Here is a 21,120-nt window from a genome sequence, read left to right as displayed (position 1 = left end):
GCCACTGCGTATGTGTCACTTGGTATATGTCACTTTGTATGGCCACTGGGTATGTGTCACTTGGTATTTGCCACTTTGTATGGCCACTGGGTATGTGTCACTTGGTATGTGCCGCTTTGTAGTGCCACTGGGTATGCGTCACTTGGTATGTGCCGCTTTGTTGTGCCACTGGGTATGCGTCACTTTGTATGTGCCACTTTGTATGGCCACTGGGTATGTGTCACTTGGTATGTGCTGCTTTGTAGTGCCACTGGGTATGCATCACTTGGTATGTGCCGCTTTGTAGTGCCACTGGGTATGTGTCACTTGGTATATGTCACTTTGTATGGCCACTGGGTACGTGTCACTTGGTATATGTCACTTTGTATGGCCACTGGGTATGTGTCACTTGGTATGTGCCGCTTTGTAGTGCCACTGGGTATGCATCACTTGGTATGTGCCACTTTGTAGTGCCACTGCGTACGTGTCACTTGGTATATGTCACTTTGTATGGCCACTGGGTACGTGTCACTTGGTATATGTCACTTTGTATGGCCACTGGGTATGTGTCACTTGGTATGTGCCGCTTTGTATGGCCACTGGGTATGCGTCACTTGGTATGTACCACTTTGTATGGCCACTGCGTATGTGTCACTTGGTATATGTCACTTTGTATGGCCACTGGGTATGTGTCACTTGGTATGTGCCACTTTGTAGTGCCACTGGGTATGTGTCACTTGGTATGTGCCGCTTTGTAGTGCCACTGGGTATGTGTCACTTGGTATATGTCACTTTGTATGGCCACTGGGTATGTGTCACTTGGTATGTGCCACTTTGTATAGCCACTGGGTATGTGTCACTGGGTATGTCCCGCTTTGTAGTGCCACTGGGTATGCGTCACTTGGTATGTGCCGCTTTGTATGGCCACTGGGTATGTGTCACTTGGTATGTGCCACTTTGTATGGCCGATTGGTATGTGTCACTTGGTATATGTCACTTCGTATGGCCACTGGGTATGTGTCACTTGGTATGTGCCACTTTGTATAGCCACTGGGTATGTGTCACTGGGTATGTCCCGCTTTGTAGTGCCACTGCGTACGTGTCACTTGGTATATGTCACTTTGTATGGCCACTGGGTATGTGTCACTTGGTATGTGCCACTTTGTATGGCCGATGGGTATGTGTCACTTGGTATGTCACTTTGTATGGCCACTGGGTATGTGTCACTTGGTAGGTGCCACTTTGTATGGCCACTGGGTATGTGTCACTTGGTATGTGTCACTTGGTATGTCACTTTGTATGGCCACTGGGTATGTGTCACTTGGTATGTGCCGCTTTGTAGTGCCACTGGGTATGCGTCACTTGGTATGTGCCACTTTGTATGGCCACTGCGTATGGGTCACTTGGTATATGTCACTTTGTATGGCCACTGGGTATGTGTCACTTGGTATTTGCCACTTTGTATGGCCACTGGGTATGTGTCACTTGGTATGTGCCGCTTTGTAGTGCCACTGGGTATGCGTCACTTGGTATGTGCCGCTTTGTAGTGCCACTGGGTATGCGTCACTTGGTATGTGCCACTTTGTATGGCCACTGGGTATGTGTCACTTGGTATGTGCTGCTTTGTAGTGCCACTGGGTATGCATCACTTGGTATGTGCCGCTTTGTAGTGCCACTGGGTATGTGTCACTTGGTATATGTCACTTTGTATGGCCACTGGGTACGTGTCACTTGGTATGTGCCGCTTTGTAGTGCCACTGGGTATGCGTCACTTGGTATGTGCCACTTTGTATGGCCACTGCGTATGTGTCACTTGGTATATGTCACTTTGTATGGCCACTGGGTATGTGTCACTTGGTATGTGCCGCTTTGTAGTGCCACTGGGTATGCGTCACTTGGTGTGTGCCGCTTTGTAGTGCCACTGCGTAGGTGTCACTTGGTATATGTCACTTTGTATGGCCACTGGGTATGTGTCACTTGGTATGTGCCGCTTTGTAGTGCCACTGCGTATGTGTCACTTGGTATATGTCACTTTGTATGGCCACTGGGTATGTGTCACTTGGTATTTGCCACTTTGTATGGCCACTAGGTATGTGTCACTTGGTATGTGCTGCTTTGTAGTGCCACTGGGTATGCATCACTTGGTATGTGCCACTTTGTAGTGCCACTGCGTACGTGTCACTTGGTATATTCACTTTGTATGGCCATTGCGTATGTGTCACTTGGTATTTGCCACTTTGTATGGCCACTGGGTATGTGTCACTTGGTATGTGCCGCTTTGTAGTGCCACTGGGTTTGCGTCACTTGGTATGTGCTGCTTTGTAGTGCCACTGCGTACTTGTCACTTGGTATATGTCACTTTGTATGGCCACTGGGTATGTGTCACTTGGTATGTGCCACTTTGTATAGCCACTGGGTATGTGTCACTTGGTATGTGCTGCTTTGTAGTGCCACTGGGTATGCATCACTTGGTATGTGCCGCTTTGTAGTGCCACTGGGTATGCGTCACTTGGTATGTGCCACTTTGTATGGCCACTGCGTATGTGTCACTTGGTATATGTCACTTTGTATGGCCACTGGGTATGTGTCACTTGGTATGTGCCGCTTTGTAGTGCCACTGGGTATGCGTCACTTGGTATGTGCCACTTTGTATGGCCACTGCGTATGTGTCACTTGGTATATGTCACTTTGTATGGCCACTGGGTATGTGTCACTTGGTATGTGCCGCTTTGTAGTGCCACTGGGTATGCGTCACTTGGTGTGTGCCGCTTTGTAGTGCCACTGCGTAGGTGTCACTTGGTATATGTCACTTTGTATGGCCACTGGGTATGTGTCACTTGGTATTTGCCACTTTGTATGGCCACTGGGTATGTGTCACTTGGTATGTGCCGCTTTGTAGTGCCACTGGGTTTGCGTCACTTGGTATGTGCTGCTTTGTAGTGCCACTGGGTATGCGTCACTTGGTGTGTGCCGCTTTGTAGTGCCACTGCGTACGTGTCACTTGGTATATGTCACTTTGTATGGCCACTGGGTATGTGTCACTTGGTATGTGCCGCTTTGTAGTGCCACTGCGTATGTGTCACTTGGTATATGTCACTTTGTATGGCCACTGCGTATGTGTCACTTGGTATTTGCCAATTTGTATGGCCACTGGGTATGTGTCACTTGGTATGTGCCGCTTTGTAGTGCCACTGGGTTTGCGTCACTTGGTATGTGCTGCTTTGTAGTGCCACTGCGTACGTGTCACTTGGTATATGTCACTTTGTATGGCCACTGGGTATGTGTCACTTGGTATGTGCCGCTTTGTAGTGCCACTGCGTATGTGTCACTTGGTATATGTCACTTTGTATGGCCACTGCGTATGTGTCACTTGGTATTTGCCACTTTGTATGGCCACTGGGTATGTGTCACTTGGTATGTGCCGCTTTGTAGTGCCACTGGGTTTGCGTCACTTGGTATGTGCTGCTTTGTAGTGCCACTGCGTACTTGTCACTTGGTATATGTCACTTTGTATGGCCACTGGGTATGTGTCACTTGGTATGTGCCACTTTGTATAGACACTGGGTATGTGTCACTTGGTATGTGCCACTTTGTAGTGCCACTGGGTATGCATCACTTGGTATGTGCCACTTTGTAGTGCCACTGGGTATGCGTCACTTGGTATGTGCCACTTTGTATGGCCACTGGGTATGTGTCACTTGGTATGTGCTGCTTTGTAGTGCCACTGGGTATCCATCACTTGGTATGTGCCGCTTTGTAGTGCCACTGGGTATGCGTCACTTGGTATGTGCCACTTTGTATGGCCACTGGGTATGTGTCACTTGGTATGTGCCGCTTTGTAGTGCCACTGGGTATGCGTCACTTGGTGTGTGCCGCTTTGTAGTGCCACTGCGTACGTGTCACTTGGTATATGTCACTTTGTATGGCCACTGGGTATGTGTCACTTGGTATGTGCCGCTTTGTAGTGCCACTGCATATGTGTCACTTGGTATATGTCACTTTGTATGGCCACTGGGTATGTGTCACTTGGTATGTGCTGCTTTGTAGTGCCACTGGGTATCCATCACTTGGTATGTGCCGCTTTGTAGTGCCACTGCGTATGTGTCACTTGGTATATGCCACTTTGTATGGCCACTGGGTATGTGTCACTTGGTATGTGCTGCTTTGTAGTGCCACTGGGTATCCATCACTTGGTATGTGCCGCTTTGTAGTGCCACTGCGTATGTGTCACTTGGTATATGTCACTTTGTATGGCCACTGGGTATGTGTCACTTGGTATGTGCCGCTTTGTAGTGCCACTGGGTATGCGTCACTTGGTGTGTGCCGCTTTGTAGTGCCACTGCGTACGTGTCACTTGGTATATGTTACTTTGTATGGCCACTGGCTATGTGTCACTTGGTATGTGCCGCTTTGTAGTGCCACTGCATATGTGTCACTTGGTATATGTCACTTTGTATGGCCACTGGGTATGTGTCACTTGGTATTTGCCACTTTGTATGGCCACTGGGTATGTGTCACTTGGTATGTGCTGCTTTGTAGTGCCACTGGGTATGCATCACTTGGTATGTGCCACTTTGTAGTGCCACTGCGTACGTGTCACTTGGTATATGTCACTTTGTATGGCCACTGCGTATGTGTCACTTGGTATTTGCCACTTTGTATGGCCACTGGGTATGTGTCACTTGGTATGTGCCGCTTTGTAGTGCCACTGGGTTTGCGTCACTTGGTATGTGCTGCTTTGTAGTGCCACTGCGTACTTGTCACTTGGTATATGTCACTTTGTATGGCCACTGGGTATGTGTCACTTGGTATGTGCCACTTTGTATAGCCACTGGGTATGTGTCACTTGGTATGTGCCGCTTTGTAGTGCCACTGGGTATGCGTCACTTGGTATGTGCCACTTTGTATGGCCACTGCGTATGTGTCACTTGGTATATGTCACTTTGTATGGCCACTGGGTATGTGTCACTTGGTATGTGCCGCTTTGTAGTGCCACTGGGTATGCGTCACTTGGTATATGTCACTTTGTATGGCCACTGGGTATGTGTCACTTGGTATGTGCCACTTTGTATAGCCACTGGGTATGTGTCACTTGGTATGTGCCGCTTTGTAGTGCCACTGGGTATGCGTCACTTGGTATGTGCCACTTTGTATGGCCACTGGGTATGTGTCACTTGGTATGTGCCGCTTTGTAGTGCCACTGGGTATGCGTCACTTGGTATGTGCCGCTTTGTAGTGCCACTGCGTACGTGTCACTTGGTATATGTCACTTTGTATGGCCACTGGGTATGTGTCACTTGTTATGTGCCACTTTGTATAGCCACTGGGTATGCGTCACTTGGTATGTGCCGCTTTGTAGTGCCACTGCGTACGTGTCACTTGGTATATGTCACTTTGTATGGCCACTGGGTATGTGTCACTTGGTATGTGCCGCTTTGTATGGCCACTGGGTATGCGTCACTTGGTATGTGCCACTTTTTATGGCCACTGTGTATGTGTCACTTGGTATATGTCACTTTGTATGGCCACTGGGTATGTGTCACTTGGTATGTGCCGCTTTGTAGTGCCACTGGGTATGCGTCACTTGGTATGTGCCACTTTGTATGGCCACTGCGTATGTGTCACTTGGTATTTGCCACTTTGTATGGCCACTGGGTATGTGTCACTTGGTATGTGCCGCTATGTAGTGCCACTGGGTATGCGTCACTTGGTATGTGCCGCTTTGTAGTGCCACTGCGCACGTGTCACTTGGTATATGTCACTTTGTATGGCCACTGGGTATGTGTCACTTGGTATGTGCCACTTTGTATAGCCACTGGGTATGTGTCACTTGGTAGGTGCCGCTTTGTAGTGCCACTGGGTATGCGTCACTTGGTATGTGCTGCTTTGTAGTGCCACTGCGTACGTGTCACTTGGTATATGTCACTTTGTATGGCCACTGGGTATGTGTCACTTGGTATTTGCCACTTTGTATGGCCACTGGGTATGTGTCACTTGGTATGTGCCGCTTTGTAGTGCCACTGGGTATGCGTCACTTGGTATGTGCCACTTTGTATGGCCACTGCGTATGTGTCACTTGGTATATGTCACTTTGTATGGCCACTGGGTATGTGTCACTTGGTATGTGCCACTTTGTATAGCCACTGGGTATGTGTCACTTGGTAGGTGCCGCTTTGTAGTGCCACTGGGTATGCGTCACTTGGTATGTGCTGCTTTGTAGTGCCACTGCGTACGTGTCACTTGGTATATGTCACTTTGTATGGCCACTGGGTATGTGTCACTTGGTATTTGCCACTTTGTATGGCCACTGGGTATGTGTCACTTGGTATGTGCCGCTTTGTAGTGCCACTGGGTATGCGTCACTTGGTATGTGCCGCTTTGTAGTGCCACTGGGTATGTGTAACTTGGTATGTGCCGCTTTGTATGGCCACTGGGTATGTGTCACTTGGTATGTGCCGCTTTGTATGGCCACTGCGTATGTGTCACTTGGTATATGTCACTTTGTATGGCCACTGGGTATGTGTCACTTGGTATGTGCCACTTTGTATAGCCACTGGGTATGTGTCACTTGGTAGGTGCCGCTTTGTAGTGCCACTGGGTATGCGTCACTTGGTATGTGCTGCTTTGTAGTGCCACTGCGTACGTGTCACTTGGTATATGTCACTTTGTATGGCCACTGGGTATGTGCCACTTGGTATGTGCCGCTTTGTATGGCCACTGGGTATGTGTCACTTGGTATGTGCCGCTTTGTAGTGCCACTGCGTATGTGTCACTTGGTATTTGCCACTTTGTATGGCCACTGCGTATGTGTCACTTGGTATTTGCCACTTTGTATGGCCACTGGGTATGTGTCACTTGGTATGTGACGCTTTGTAGTGCCACTGGGTTTGCGTCACTTGGTATGTGCTGCTTTGTAGTGCCACTGGGTATATGTCACCTGGTATTTGCCACTTTGTATGGCCACTGGGTATGTGTCACTTGGTATGTGCCGCTTTGTAGTGCCACTGGATATGGTATGTGTCGCTTGGTATGTGCCGCTTTGTAGTGCCACTGGGTATGCGTCACTTGGTATGTGCCGCTTTGTAGTGCCACTGCGTATGTGTCACTTGGTATTTGCCCCTTTGTATGGCCACTGCGTATGTGTCACTTGGTATTTGCCACTTTGTATGGCCACTGGGTATGTGTCACTTGGTATGTGCCGCTTTGTAGTGCCACTGGGTATGCGTCACTTGGTATGTGCCGCTTTGTAGTGCCACTGCGTATGTGTCACTTGGTATTTGCCCCTTTGTATGGCCACTGCGTATGTGTCACTTGGTATTTGCCACTTTGTATGGCCACTGGGTATGTGTCACTTGGTATGTGCCGCTTTGTAGTGCCACTGGGTATGCGTCACTTGGTATGTGCCGCTTTGTAGTGCCACTGCTTATAAGTCACTTGGTATTTGCCACTTTGTATGGCCACTGGGTATGTGTCACTTGGTATTTGCCACTTTGTATGGCCACTGGGTATGTGTCACTTGGTATGTGCCGCTTTGTAGTGCCACTGCGTATGTGTCACTTGGTATATGCCACTTTGTATGGCCACTGCGTATGTGTCACTTGGTATGTGCCGCTTTGTAGTGCCACTGCATACGTGTCACTTGGTATATGCCACTTTGTATGTCCACTGGGTATGTGTCACTTGGTATGTGCCGCTTTGTAGTGCCACTGGGTATGCGTCACTTGGTATGTGCCGCTTTGTAGTGCCACTGCGTATGTGTCACTTGGTATTTGCCCCTTTGTATGGCCACTGCGTATGTGTCACTTGGTATTTGCCACTTTGTATGGCCACTGGGTATGTGTCACTTGGTATGTGCCGCTTTGTAGTGCCACTGGGTATGCGTCACTTGGTATGTGCCGCTTTGTAGTGCCACTGCTTATGTGTCACTTGGTATTTGCCACTTTGTATGGCCACTGGGTATGTGTCACTTGGTATTTGCCACTTTGTATGGCCACTGGGTATGTGTCACTTGGTATGTGCCGCTTTGTAGTGCCACTGCGTATGTGTCACTTGGTATATGCCACTTTGTATGGCCACTGCGTATGTGTCACTTGGTATGTGCCGCTTTGTAGTGCCACTGTATACGTGTCACTTGGTATATGCCACTTTGTATGTCCACTGGGTCTCTATCACTTGGTATGCGCCTGTCACACACCCCGTGAACGAGGCGCCAATGCCGGGCCAAATCCAAAGCCGACTTATCAGCTTCCGGAAATAACCGCTATAAAGCACGAACAATAAATAGGAGGCCTTCCAGTGCGCCAGGGAACGCCCGCTGTGGTCCAAAGATTAAGTCACAGCCCAGCGTTGCTAAAAGACAGCAACATATAGTCTTCAAGTGAGGCAGTAACATAGCCTCATGTGCACTTCGGCTATACGCATCACAATGAAATTCAGATGGGTATTAACAAAATTCTGGAAAGTAATTAACGACAAGCGCTAAGATTTCAACCCGCACAGTACAGTGCGAATATGAACACAGTATCCACTCGAATTCACCCGTGCTGGTCTTGAGCCGGACGACCTCGGCGTAGCTTGAAGCAAACCTCGAAGAACTTCTTCCGGAAATGTAGATGCTCGAGGAACTCCCGGCTAGCTTGCCAGAGAATCGCTGTCTTCTTCAGATGGTCGTTCTACATGTCACATCTTTTAATCGGCGCGGTCTTATGGCCCTGATTCCCGCGTGGTGCGTTTATCGCATTCCCGATGTTTCTCGAACTTTCTGACGGAGACGTGCTCCCTAGCATGAACAAAGCTTGAGAATCCTCTAGACATTACTCGCGTTTTCAGCCGCGGACGCCGAAGCGTCTTCGAGGAGGGTGGTGACTGATCCGTTTTTGAGCGCTCAGGCTGTTGCACTCATTCTCTGCTCTGCTCACCATGATTTGGGGGTCTGAGATGGTGTTTCGGTGTGCGCCCTTTCTCTCCTCTCTCTCGATACCGTAAGCTTTGCGTGTCTTTGCGAAGTTTCTAGTCTCCGTTGGTCGCGTCGGCTGTCTGTGCCTAATGCACTCTCTCCCTCTGTCGAAGGTGTCGTGGTGCCGACGTGCTCCTTTGCTGGCTTGGGTGATGGGCGGCGCGTGCTTTGATTGTGCGCACTTTTGAGACCTTGCCCCTCACTTTAAGAATATTAGGCAATAATAGCTCAAGAAAACACAAAAGTAGCACACAAAAACGTCCACTGCGCACGAGTGTGCAGGTCCTCAAATCGTTCCACCACAAATCAAACATCAGTTCACTCGCAATACATCGTGTACAAACACGTCACACAGGTAATACGTGTCACATATCTCGGACACGCGGATGTTTAGGACATAAACTGAGGCACGTATGACGGCACGGCACACATGATTTAGTGAAAGCAAGCAAAACGAAAGATTCCCCAGAAAACCAAACTGATAATAATAAACATAACAATGTTTGTAACACATACATGCCGCTATAAATCGTACACAAAACGAGCAGCCAGCTATGCTGTCCTTATTCATTCTCTTACCCCCGTATTCACAAATGCTCCTTTCCTTACACGTAAAGCCGGCCTTTCGTAAGGAGAACTTAAGTTAAAGTGTGAGAAAAGGTAAAGGAGCGCTTCAAAAATCCACCTTACCACATTTTAAGGGCACCATACGAAAGGCGCCCTTATCCGAATAAGCGTGTGACATGGGAGCGAGGCTATGCACACTTTACGCTTGAATCTTCTGTGCATGTGCGTATAATTTATTTTTATGACAAGACGTTAATAGAACTATGCTCCACCATTCCTACAAGCAAGCACACCCAACGTTAAACAGGCAGTTAGCCCGTTGTTGACTCAACCTTACTTTCAGCTGGCCACCATGCAGCGTAGCCGTCACAATAACAGGCTTGCTAAAATTTCACGTCGTGCCTTTTTTTGTGTTCGTTTGGTTTGTACCGTCCGCTCGCACGTTTTGTTATTTGTACTTTTTCTCTTTGCTTGCTCTTTATTAGCTGTGTTGCGCACTTTTCTTATAATATTAATTGCTAGCGAAAAAAGGTGTAATGGATGAAAAAAAAGAGGGTAAATTTTAGTGAAGAGGAACGAAGCGTGCTAATTCATCTCGTCAGTAAGTACCAAACGATCGTGGAGAACAAACGGACGGACGGAGTCTCCTTGGATAAAAAAAAGAAGACATGGAAGGAGATCACCGACGAATACAACTGCCGGCCCGATGTTCGATTTCGAACTGAGGCTCAACTTCGCAAATGCTGGGACAATTTAAAAGAAAAGTGGAGAAAAGGGAAGGCCGACGACATGAAGGAAGTGTTTACGACAGGTGAGCTCCTGTTCTCTCTCCTCTGTTTTTGCTGCTCGCTACTTTCGCTTGATTCCTGTTTCAGTAAAACTACATTTTGCTGATAATGCTGAGGCTCCTTGATGTATTCTGTTGCGGCTCAGCCGTGTCAGTTCCGTCGCCGTGCCGTTATAAGTTGCTTCGGTGAAATATGACACATGCGATTGCTCGCATATTGCATCGAGGCCTTTTTCTTCTTCTTCTTCTTCTTCTTCTTCTTCTTCTTCTTCTTCTTCTTAGGCAGTGCATGTTGCGCTCTCGAGCCGAAGCACGCACTTTTATAGCTTTCCTGCGTGGCCGTGATTTGACCTATGCCAAGTCAAGTCCGGCCTGGGCGCAAGCGCGCGTTTCCTGTAAATACGAGCTCGGGTCCAGACCAGCCTGTCGCCAAATTTGCTGCTGCCCGTAGACGGCGATGCGTTCCCTGCCATCCACGCAAAATATCGCAAAAGTAATGACTAAAGCATGTCACGCTCTTGATGCATAGCGCGACGGTAGCCGTCTGCACGTAATTCAGGAATGATTGGGGCATAATGCAAAGTCGTGCTGTCTTTTCAGGAGGCGACTGTGCGCCAGCTAGCCAGCTTACAGACGAGTTGGAGCGAGTTGGGGCTGTCGCGTCGCACATGTCGACGCGGGTGGAGAACCTCTTTGACAGCGACCGTTGGCGCCACGCAGTCACACCCCGATCACAGAGTACCCCGAGTGTCGTCTCGTTGCTGCAGCCGATGCAAATGGAGACGCTTGAACCGCCCAATGGTATGTATGTACATTGCAATGACAGCTTCTTTTTAGGGGGGCGGGAGGGGGTAGGGGTTGATCATAATGTGCTGGACGAGCATAGATGTGCAAAGGAGTTGTACCAACATCTCTCATCCAGAGAGGCAACCTTGTAAACACTTAACAGCTTGCATAAGGTCTCCTCCAGATACATGAAGATATCACCGAACAACCCAGCAACTCCCAACTTTAAGCAATCTTGGCCATAGATTTGAAGAAAGCCTTCGACAACGTTACTCACGATGCCATGCTTGAGGTTCTCTCTTCCACCAACTGTGGCACCAAGATATACAACTACATGCTAGTCTTTTTCCAACACCGTACGTACATCCTCAAAATTGGCGATATGACACGTACCCACACCTGCAAAGGCGCATACCGCAAGGAGCAGTGCTCCTTGCGGTATGCGTTGACCAACACTGTTCAACTTAGCAATGTGTCGCATACACATTGCTACTTCTCATACCAGACATACATTACACACTGTATGCCGACGACATAACCATACGGATCAACAAACGCTCTCCGGGGAAAATAGAGGACACCGTGCAATGCGCACGACCGATGCAGCCCAAGTGGCAGCTGCGAGCATTGGCTTGGCGAGCTCCCTGGAAAAGTTGGAGCTGCTTGTGCACACCACGCACTGGAGACCCCCACCCATCACTCTACACAACAAATGACAATATATTCCACAAATGCATAATATCAAAGTACTGGGCCTACACATGAAGCGAGATGGAGTGGGTATGGCCACTGTTCAGCACTTGCTAAAGCAACGTGAACAGCTCTTGAACATGGTGCTGTGCATTCTGATCGCCACCAAGGGCTTCATGAGACAGACATGCTGCGGCTGCATGATGCCTTACTGCTCATCACCTTCGCTATCAGGCACCATACATTAACCTCTCAAAGGCACACCACAGCAAGCTCAACAACCTGATTCGCAAAGCCACCGAACTTGTAATGACAGTGCCAACCAACACAATAACTGAGCGGCTAGACAAGGAACCATAACACCCTAGAAAAGCTTATCAGCACAAACACAGGCAGGAAATTAGGCTGAACAGTGCTACATCAGGCAGAAGAATCCTGCAAATGCTGGGTTTCAAACTCAATGACACTCCACTCTTTGCTACAAGCACGCTCGGCAAAAGGGCTCAAGCATTACCCACAATAGCCCCCCTATCCCGGTACATGGACCCCCAACGAAACAAAAAACGCAGAGAACAGCGCATCACGTACAATAGCAAGTATATTCAACGAGCCAACACATGTACGCTAATACTGTACATGGGTGTACATACCTGTACCTATCATCACTGCACAATTATTCACACGCAAACTATCAAAAAGATGGGACCACAGTGGGTGGAGCTTGCCACCATCATCAAGGCAATTAAACTCACCCCAATCACCTTGAAGAAATGTATCATATTTACAGATTCGATGAAAGCCTGCCGCATAATTCAGAGGACAACTTCCCAAAGATTACTGTGAAGCAATCCACAAACAGCTGCACCGGCCCACTCAGGTGATCTAGACACCGGGGTACACGGGAATGGATGGCAATGAAGGGGCTAACCTGCTCGCCCGAGAAGCACTGCGCTGGGCCCCCTCCATCCCATGCTCAGGTCGAACCTCTCACAAGGCTCCCACAATGCCCACACTAGCACCATACAGAGAACACGGAACACAATTTTCAACTGTCAGCCCACACGTTACCAGACGAGAGGGCACACTCAACCAAGCACAAATAAACACCCTGCATACAACAGCTAGACAACACCTTTATATGGGGACAAGTAACAGAGCCTCTGCCACAGTGTGGGATCGGTAGTGGTCACCCAAACACTGCACATACTATGGAACTGCGGGTCTCCATTCCCAACACTTTCCAACGCATAGCTCGCATGCTCACCTCTCTGCATGAACCATGAGAGCATCGACATGGATCTCGAAAACAAAAATAAACACTTCACTGCTATATCCTGAAAGAAAAAGCGTACAAGGTGGCTTCATGCATATTTTGCACTGGTTAATGCATGCGAGTGTTGATGTTTTGATTTCGTGATATCTTGAGTCTGTGCTGCATAGGCTTGAACACTGGCACAACCTCGTCAACTTCAATATATTTTTTTTTTGCTGCTCGAGCGTTGTAACCTCTTCCTTTGTGTTCATTCAGGGATCATATCTGCATGTTCATGCTCATGGTGTCGCACATGATTTCATCGTAGTCTGTTTGTAGCAGACAAAATAAATTTGCAGGTTTACTGCTTACATTTAGCCGAACAAGTGGCTCACAACACTTGTATGCACGCTGTCCAAACATTTGATGTGTTGATGTGTTGACAATGATTGCTCCCTCCTGGTAGCTTCTGTTCATTATTGCACTGTGAAAACCACGAGGCGTGTACTTGAAATGCATATAATCCTTTCACTAGTATAGTGCATGTGTTACCTGCTACACACTGTGTAAGTCGCTGTGGAAAACAAAGCTGTCACTAGGCTGTAAGGCTTCATACATTACAGCACCGAGCTCAAATCGGTAAATTGGTGCACTGTTGTTGGCAACACTGCCCTGTGCAGTGCAGTATCAATACCACCAGCCAACCTTACCTCTCAGGTAACTAGCAAAGGAGCCAGCTTAAGGAAATCCAAGGAATGTACTCCCATTCCTGCTGTGTGTTTTAAGGATTTCAACAGGGGTAGCCAGTGAATTGCTTCAACTGGATTACCATTGTATGAATAAAAAATAGAAATAGATGGGCTGTAACGTGAAATATTTATTGCATTTCATAAAGCACATACATATTCACCAATTCTGCACAGTCCTTAATACTGTGCTAGACAAGGTACAGTGTCGCAAGTACTCGTAGTTGCCCACTGTAGTGCAAGCAAAATTTGTGTTCACGCATAGTCAGTCTTCATGAATATGGTGATCATGAGTTGTGTTCAAAGCTAACAATTACAAATGTTTTCACAGACAGCATCTATGAGTGGGATATCCCTGCAAGCCAGAATGATGAAAGCAGCGAGGTGGTGTGCGTCCAAGCACAAAATGGAGCCACCGAAGCTGAGGTCGAGCTATCGGCACAAAGAGGGCCAGCTGACCTGCAACCTGCTGTCCCGCAACTGGCTTCCCCGTTACAGGCTACCCCACAAAACCCAGCTCCTGCGCAATGCAGAACGCTCACAAAGAGGGCAGCTGTTGAAGAAGAGCTTAGCGCCCGCCTTAGCAGTGTTGGCGAACATAACAAACGAAAGACGAGGGAGCACTTGCTCAAGATGAAGCTGATGAGAGCTGAACATGCTCTCCATATGAGGCAATCAAAAAAATGCATGAGCTTGACTGTGCAAGCAAAAAGGCTAAGCTCGAGCTGCTAATGCGGAAAATAGCTGCCGTGAAAAAAGTGAGTAAGTAAAATGGCACAATTTTTTTTTTATTTTCAATATGCATGCCCTGTTTGCTCTGCCACATTTTAGGAAAAATGTTGCTGAATAATGCGTGCTCGAGTTCTGAAGCCACTCACCGAGTCAACGGGCTGTGGTCCTTGAGGTTGTGAAGCTGGGTAGAGCACTGCATGGGCCCGGGCCGGCCCGAAAGCCCGGGCCCAGCCCGGCCCGCGGGCCGGGCCGTCCGAAGCGTTTGTCGGCGGGCTCGGGCCGGGCTTTAGGCCGCGGGCCCGGGCCGGGCTCGGGCTTGAGGCTGCGGGCCCGGGCCGGGCTCAGGCTTGAGGCCGCAGGCTCGGGCTGGACTCGGGCTTGAAGCCACGGGCCCGGGCCAGACTCGGGCCCGCTCATTGAAAGGCCTAAGTAGGCCTTCGAGCACACGCGACCGTTATGCATTGCATGGTTCAGTGCATTCTGTGCCAAGCTGAAGTGACACGTGCAAGATGACTGTCATCATCATCATCAGCCTATATTTATGTCCACTGCAGGATGAAGGCCCCTCCCTGCGATCTCCAATTAACCCTGTCTTGCGCTAGTTGATTCCAACTTGCACCTGCGAATTTCCTAACTTCATCACCCCACTTAGTTTTCTGCCGTCCTGGGCTGCGCTTCCCTTCTCTTGGTATCCATTCTGTAGCTCTAATGGTCCATCGGTTATCCATCCTACGCAATACATGGCCGGCCCAGCCCCATTTTATTCCGATAGCAATTATATGGACACTTCAACCGGATTTCTGCCGTCGCCGTCGCCGTCGCCGTGAGGTTCCGTATAGATAAAATCTTCGCCGCGCGCCGTATGCCCGAGCGGAAGCGTGCGGGGACGCGCGCTATCACGGAGAGCGAACGCACGCAATCTCCCACGCGCCAGCAAGGAAGCGGGAAGCCAGCGCCGGAGGGAGCGGGGGGGGGGGGGGGCGGGAGCGCACTTTTACTCTGCCAACAATCGCGCTCGTCAGTCTCTTATCTCCACACGGCTCTGACCTTTATGCGCTGTGCATTCGCCGCTCAGTTTCCGTTGCAGCGATAGACCGCGCGTACCTTCGCCCGCTGCGGCGTATCTGCTTGCTGCCAGCGTTTTGACAGTCGTTGTCTGCAGTCATTCAGTGTGATCTATTCATGTTTGTGCGCGCTCACACCATGCTTGTTCATTCAGTTAGTAATAGTCGGGCCACATTTTCCAACGCACGCTACACATGCAATGCTGCCCGGATCGGCAATGCAGCGCTCCAGGTTTGTCCCTTCGCACGCGCTGCCCACGGGAAGCCTTTCTCATCAACACCACCGTTTCACACGCGCCTTCTCGTGGTAATCGAGTCTCTCTTCATGTCGGTCTACTTACTCCGCAGCACACCTGCTTACTTAATCAGCTCATGTTTACTACAATTCACATTGCTACCAAAGCCGCTCACCTTACTTCGTATGACATTGCTGTGTTGATATCGCATTCATTGCTTCGCACTTAGGGCGAAACTGTGACATTTTTTTCCGCTTAATGTCAACTAGAATATCGGTTATCCCCGTTCTCAGATCCACACCGCTCTCCTGACTGTGTATCTTATCACATGACTATATCTTACCAAAGAAAATAGTAAAACAGATGAAATTGTCATTTTTAACAGCGGAGCTGTTTCAGCCGGGCCTAATTTGTCCGCTGGATCCAAAAATGTGGGCCGATCCTGGCAGCAGTGCAGAAAGGGTCCAAGCGCAATGGCACATACACCTGTGAACTAGCGAAGGTGAGCCTGGATAAGTCTAGCTAAGAATGGTGGGGACTAATTGCCTATCGATAGGCAAATAATAGCCACTAAATTGCCAGTCGATAATCGATCAATAATCAATAAATTCCCGAAAATGCTGGGGATGACTTGGTGGTGCTTAGCCTAGCCCAAATACGTGGCCAATACCTTACGATAGCCAATCGACAGCCAATCAATAGCCAATCAACAATGGATCAATAATCAATAAATTCAGATAACTTGGTAGTGCTTAGCCTATCCCAAATACGTGGGCAATATCTTGCAATAGACAATCGATAGCCATTCAACAGCTAATCGATAATCAATCAATAATACATAAATTCCGGGAAATGTTGGGGATGACTTGGTAGTGCTTAGTCTAGACCAAAAGCCAGGACTAGCTAGGTGCCCATCATCTCCGCTGTTTCTTTAGGACTGCGCCGCCAGTGCAAGCTGCGCTAATTTTTTTTCTTTTCCGCAAAAACGAACATTGTTTCCGCGTAAGGAAAAATAAATTATACAAAGAACCACTCCTCAAACCATTTTCATGTTACCGCTTTTGCGATCGCACTATTACCAGTGTCGTTACTATGACATTATTTTAGCGCTAAGGCCAGTTACTTTTGTGCTTCAATGCCTAAAACAGCGTTTTCCTCAAAAAGTTCACTGGTACGCCCATGCATTACGTCGGACACTTTGAAAATTAATATCTTGAAACTGGTTCAGTCCTGAGAATTCGTTCCAAGTGGATACGCCTTGCGAACTCAGCGGCTATAATTCGTAGATTGATAGATGTGCCGTAAAATAACTAATTAAAAAGTTAATTCGCGTAATTATGTTAAATATTCAATTAGGCGTTTTGACCATCCATTACGCCATCCATGTCAGAATTAGCTTGTAACTACTTAAACAATTAGCCTCCTTAGAGCGTCGTCGCATTAATGGGAACACAAGAAATCGTGAGATATGGTCAATTCCATACTTCAGAATACTCTATAAGCATCAGTCGTTAATACATTACCTACCATTCACTTTGAACAGATACAAAAATGGCGGTAATTTCAGTAAGAAAGAACTCATCTGACACTTTGGTCGCTTGTAATGTATCTGATGTGATTATTATTCTGCCTTTGTCTATGGTTCTGAGTATATAATGTAAATCCTGTTTCGTTTTCTTAGCAAATGTTGATCTTGTAAAATTCAGTCTCATGCTACATTGTATAGCTGGTGTTGCGTTGTTTTGTATAGCTAGTATTGTTATTGTAGTGTTGTTTAAAATGCATTCTGTTAAACCTTTTTCCAATTCTGTTAACTCGCTGTGACGCAAATGTTCTTTGTCTTTCTGTTCATAGCTATTTCGTCTATGACGAATTCCAAGGATAGCTGGAAATATATGTGAATTATTGTGCATGTATGCACACTGTTTGCTGTACTATTGCCTTGCCTGGTCTTATGTGTCACGTCAAGCTACATATGTAGCTTTTAGTCCAAAATGACCGTCCAGCATGTAAACTGGACAATAAATTGATTTGATTTGATTGATTTCGTCGGACACTTTGAAAATTATTATCTCGAAACTGGTTTACTGATGAGAATTCGTTCCAAGTGGATATGCCTTGCGAACTCGGCGGCTATAATTCGTAGATTGAAAGATGTCCCATAAAATAATTAATTAAAATGTTAATTAGAGTAATTATGGTAATTCTTCAATTAGGCGTTTTGATTTCTCGTGGAAGTAATGGCCGCCTCATCGAGTAGTTTAGATCAAGGATTACAACTGTTATATCTGCCACAGGCAATCTTAAAAAAATTGGTTCAGCTAAAATGAAACGCCCTGTATATTTGCATGCTAAATGACATAGAACCATATCGTACAAATCAAGGTAAGTGCATGCGCACCACCAGAAAAATAGTAGCACAGGCAATGGACCGGATTACTGATGTTCCCGTGGGAGAAACAAAGATTTCGGCCTTTTATTGCTTACATACTGCAGCTGATAAGGTGAGGCGGACAGATACGGTACAATCTGTAAGTAAAAAAAATTTTTTTTCTTACAGGCCGGACCTGGTCATGCACACGCGGGCCCTAGCTAAGAAAGCTTAGGAGTGAACGTCCGGGCCCGGGTCGGGCCCGGGCTGGTCTCGGTCATGTACGCCCGGGCCCGGGCCGGGCTGGGCTCGGGCCTCGTAAAGCGGGCCCGGGCCGGGCTCGGGCCGAAAAATGAGGTCCGTGCAGTTCTCTAAAGCTGGGGAGGGCTGCTGATCATTGCATGTGTCGGGTGGCAGTTCATCACTTGGACGGTTCCGGCCAAAGTTGTGCAGAGCTGCACATACCGTGATGACAATGACAGAAGTTGTTTCTATTTGTTGCTTCATATGAAGACATGGGAATCTTCTTTTCCAGATGCCGAAAGCCATTTCGATGGTGTTCTTGGTCCGGATTTGGGACTTGTTGTACCTAAATAAAGAGATGTTACATATTTTCATGTACTGGCTGTATATTATTGTGACCAGCCATACACACCTGTACTCCGGGCTGTCTTTGCCTCCAGGATCTTTTAGCGGCGTCATAAGGTATGGCCGGCAAGCATACCCAATGTCGCCGAGGAGTACGCCAGGTACATCCCCTTCCTCATAACGTACTGTCGCATTACTGTTGTCGAAAATCCTGCTGTCATGTGCAGAGCCCGGCCAGCTTGCAACTAAATCGGAAAATTGGAGTTCAGGTCCTGTGATTGCCTGCAAACATGCCAAAAAAGAATGAACGTGAATTTTTTTTGCAGCTGCTGTTACCTGCAGATTTTCCAAGCTGTTTATTTGCAGTCTAGTAACAATGTTTATAATATAATAGCAGTTGACTGCCTCTTAAATCTTGTATTTGAACGTTAGTGGATGAAAATAATTTTCTGTCTGAGATAAAAATTGAAGCGCAGCAATTGAGCTTAATGCAGCTCGCGACCTGATGCACCCGCGATGTCGCACACTTTTCTTGTATTTTCTGCTGCGTATTACCATTGCAATGAGAGGCCGACGCAGGTTAAAAAGCAGGACTACAGTAACCACTTTACCGTGCAGCAAATGCAGCGCTGGCAAGCGCTGCAGCGGTACAGCAACTGTATTGCCGGTACGGCTGTCCGGCAGGATCTTGTTTTTAGCCCACGTCTGGTTGAGTGAATGGGGGGAAATAGAACAGGGACACGTATTTAGCGCCACTACAAGTGAACACGAAAACAATAAAATAAAACGCGACAGAGACATTCTCGCATTTGCCTCGTCGTGTTTTTTTGTGTTTTTTTTTCCTGTTTAATCAACCAGGGTTACGCTGAAAACAAGACAAGATCATGCCGCAAAAACTCGCCTAATTCGCTACGCTTCTAATCACGAAGCTATTTCAAGTAGCGCATCCTTATACTACATAAAAGTGCGTTTTTTTACGTCTCTGTACGCATTCTGACGGTTATGAACATAATTTAACTTACCTGCACATTGAAGGAGAAATATCCGTTCCTGTTGCGGAATACCTTGGCGTCGTCTCCGCCTGGACTTTTGATACGCACGTGGGTGCAATCGATGCAACCAGTCACCTTTGGAAACTTTGCCTTGATGTAAAATTGGTGCATGACGTCATGCATTTTCCCCGCATCGGGGAACTTCACAAGCGCAGGCAACAGCGTTGTGGCAATCATTTTCGGCACCCGCGTGACAACATGGGAAACAGTTGGCTGCGACACATTAACTAGGTCGCCTGAGACAATCTGAAAAGTTCCCGCGCCGTAGAAACGAAGTGTCACCAGCAGTTGCAACAGCGGTGGCACAGGGAAACCACGTCCGTCCGTGTTCTGATTGAGCGGCAACATGGTCAGTAGTTCGAGCACAGTAGCTTTTGAGAAGCGGTACCTGGCTAAAAACTCCTGGTCACTGTAAAACTCCATGGGACGATCCCTAAGGTTCCGCTGCAACGGCTGCACAAAACTATACGCTTCGTTGTCCATTTCTTTTGCACGGTTTACTAAATCGACAAACTTGCTGAAGCTGTCGTCGTAGCACGCCGCCATGTTGGACTGGATGAGGAGCCGTTAAGCTACCTCAGATGCTGCCTTAAGGAGGCGCCCTCTTCGTGACCTTAAAGTTGGGCTAAAGGGAGCCGCTACGCGTAAGGTCTGTTTTTGAAACGCGGTAAGGAGCCGATAAGGTAAGGAACGCTAAAGATAAGGGTTAGGTTGGTTTGTGAATACGGCGGTTAGTCCCCGACACTCGTAGTATTCTGGTAGCTCTAGGGTTGCTGGATGTGTCTCTGCATGAATGGAATGCTCTCACGTTTTCGTCGTCGACTCTTGCGGCCTCCCCATCCAAGTCGCGTCTCGTCCCGAGTCGTTGCACCCAACGTTCCTGTCGAAGTCGTCGCCAATGTTGCAGCTTGAGTATGCCGGTCATCGTCGATGACGTGGCAGTGCGGCCAGGCAAGTTAGACCTAGCGACAGGTACGGCCGCCGCTTCCGCCCGGTGTCTTGCTCAACTGACAACGAGGTACCCCGGGGACTATCTTGCGGGCCGCCGCTGGCCTATCTTTGAAGGCGGATTGCTGCTGGGGTCCCCGAAACTACCGTGAGTGGCTGCAACAAGTCCGAGGCGCCTTGCTCAAATGTCGCTGAGGACCACGGCCACGCCTTGGACTGCCAGCGTCACAGCCTCCAAAGCCGAATGCCCACTACTCCCGCTGCCGGTGCGGTGCTGGCGTGTGGCCTTCTCAGACCGAAGCCTCGCAGACAATCCCAGCTCAGCGCTGCCTTTTCACTGGCTCACAGCTCGGATCACGCGCCTCG

The 21,120-nt window shown here is 48.2% G+C and overlaps 1 protein-coding gene across 1 annotated transcript; it reads left to right on the top strand.

The window, feature by feature from the left end:
- Positions 1 to 10,104: 10,104 nt before the first annotated feature.
- LOC125947497 (uncharacterized) lies at positions 10,105 to 14,516 on the top strand. The gene is made up of 3 exons (XM_049672319.1): positions 10,105 to 10,313; positions 10,890 to 11,090; positions 14,095 to 14,516. The coding sequence occupies exons 1-3, from the start codon at positions 10,292 to 10,294 to the stop codon at positions 14,493 to 14,495; spliced, it is 624 nt and encodes a 207-aa protein (XP_049528276.1). The 5' UTR covers positions 10,105 to 10,291; the 3' UTR covers positions 14,496 to 14,516.
- Positions 14,517 to 21,120: the final 6,604 nt, after the last annotated feature.

Source organism: Dermacentor silvarum, chromosome 8 (genome assembly GCF_013339745.2).
Source record: "Dermacentor silvarum isolate Dsil-2018 chromosome 8, BIME_Dsil_1.4, whole genome shotgun sequence".
NCBI classification, from domain to species: Eukaryota; Metazoa; Arthropoda; class Arachnida; order Ixodida; family Ixodidae; genus Dermacentor; species Dermacentor silvarum.
This window is presented reverse-complemented; position numbering and strand designations above follow the sequence as displayed.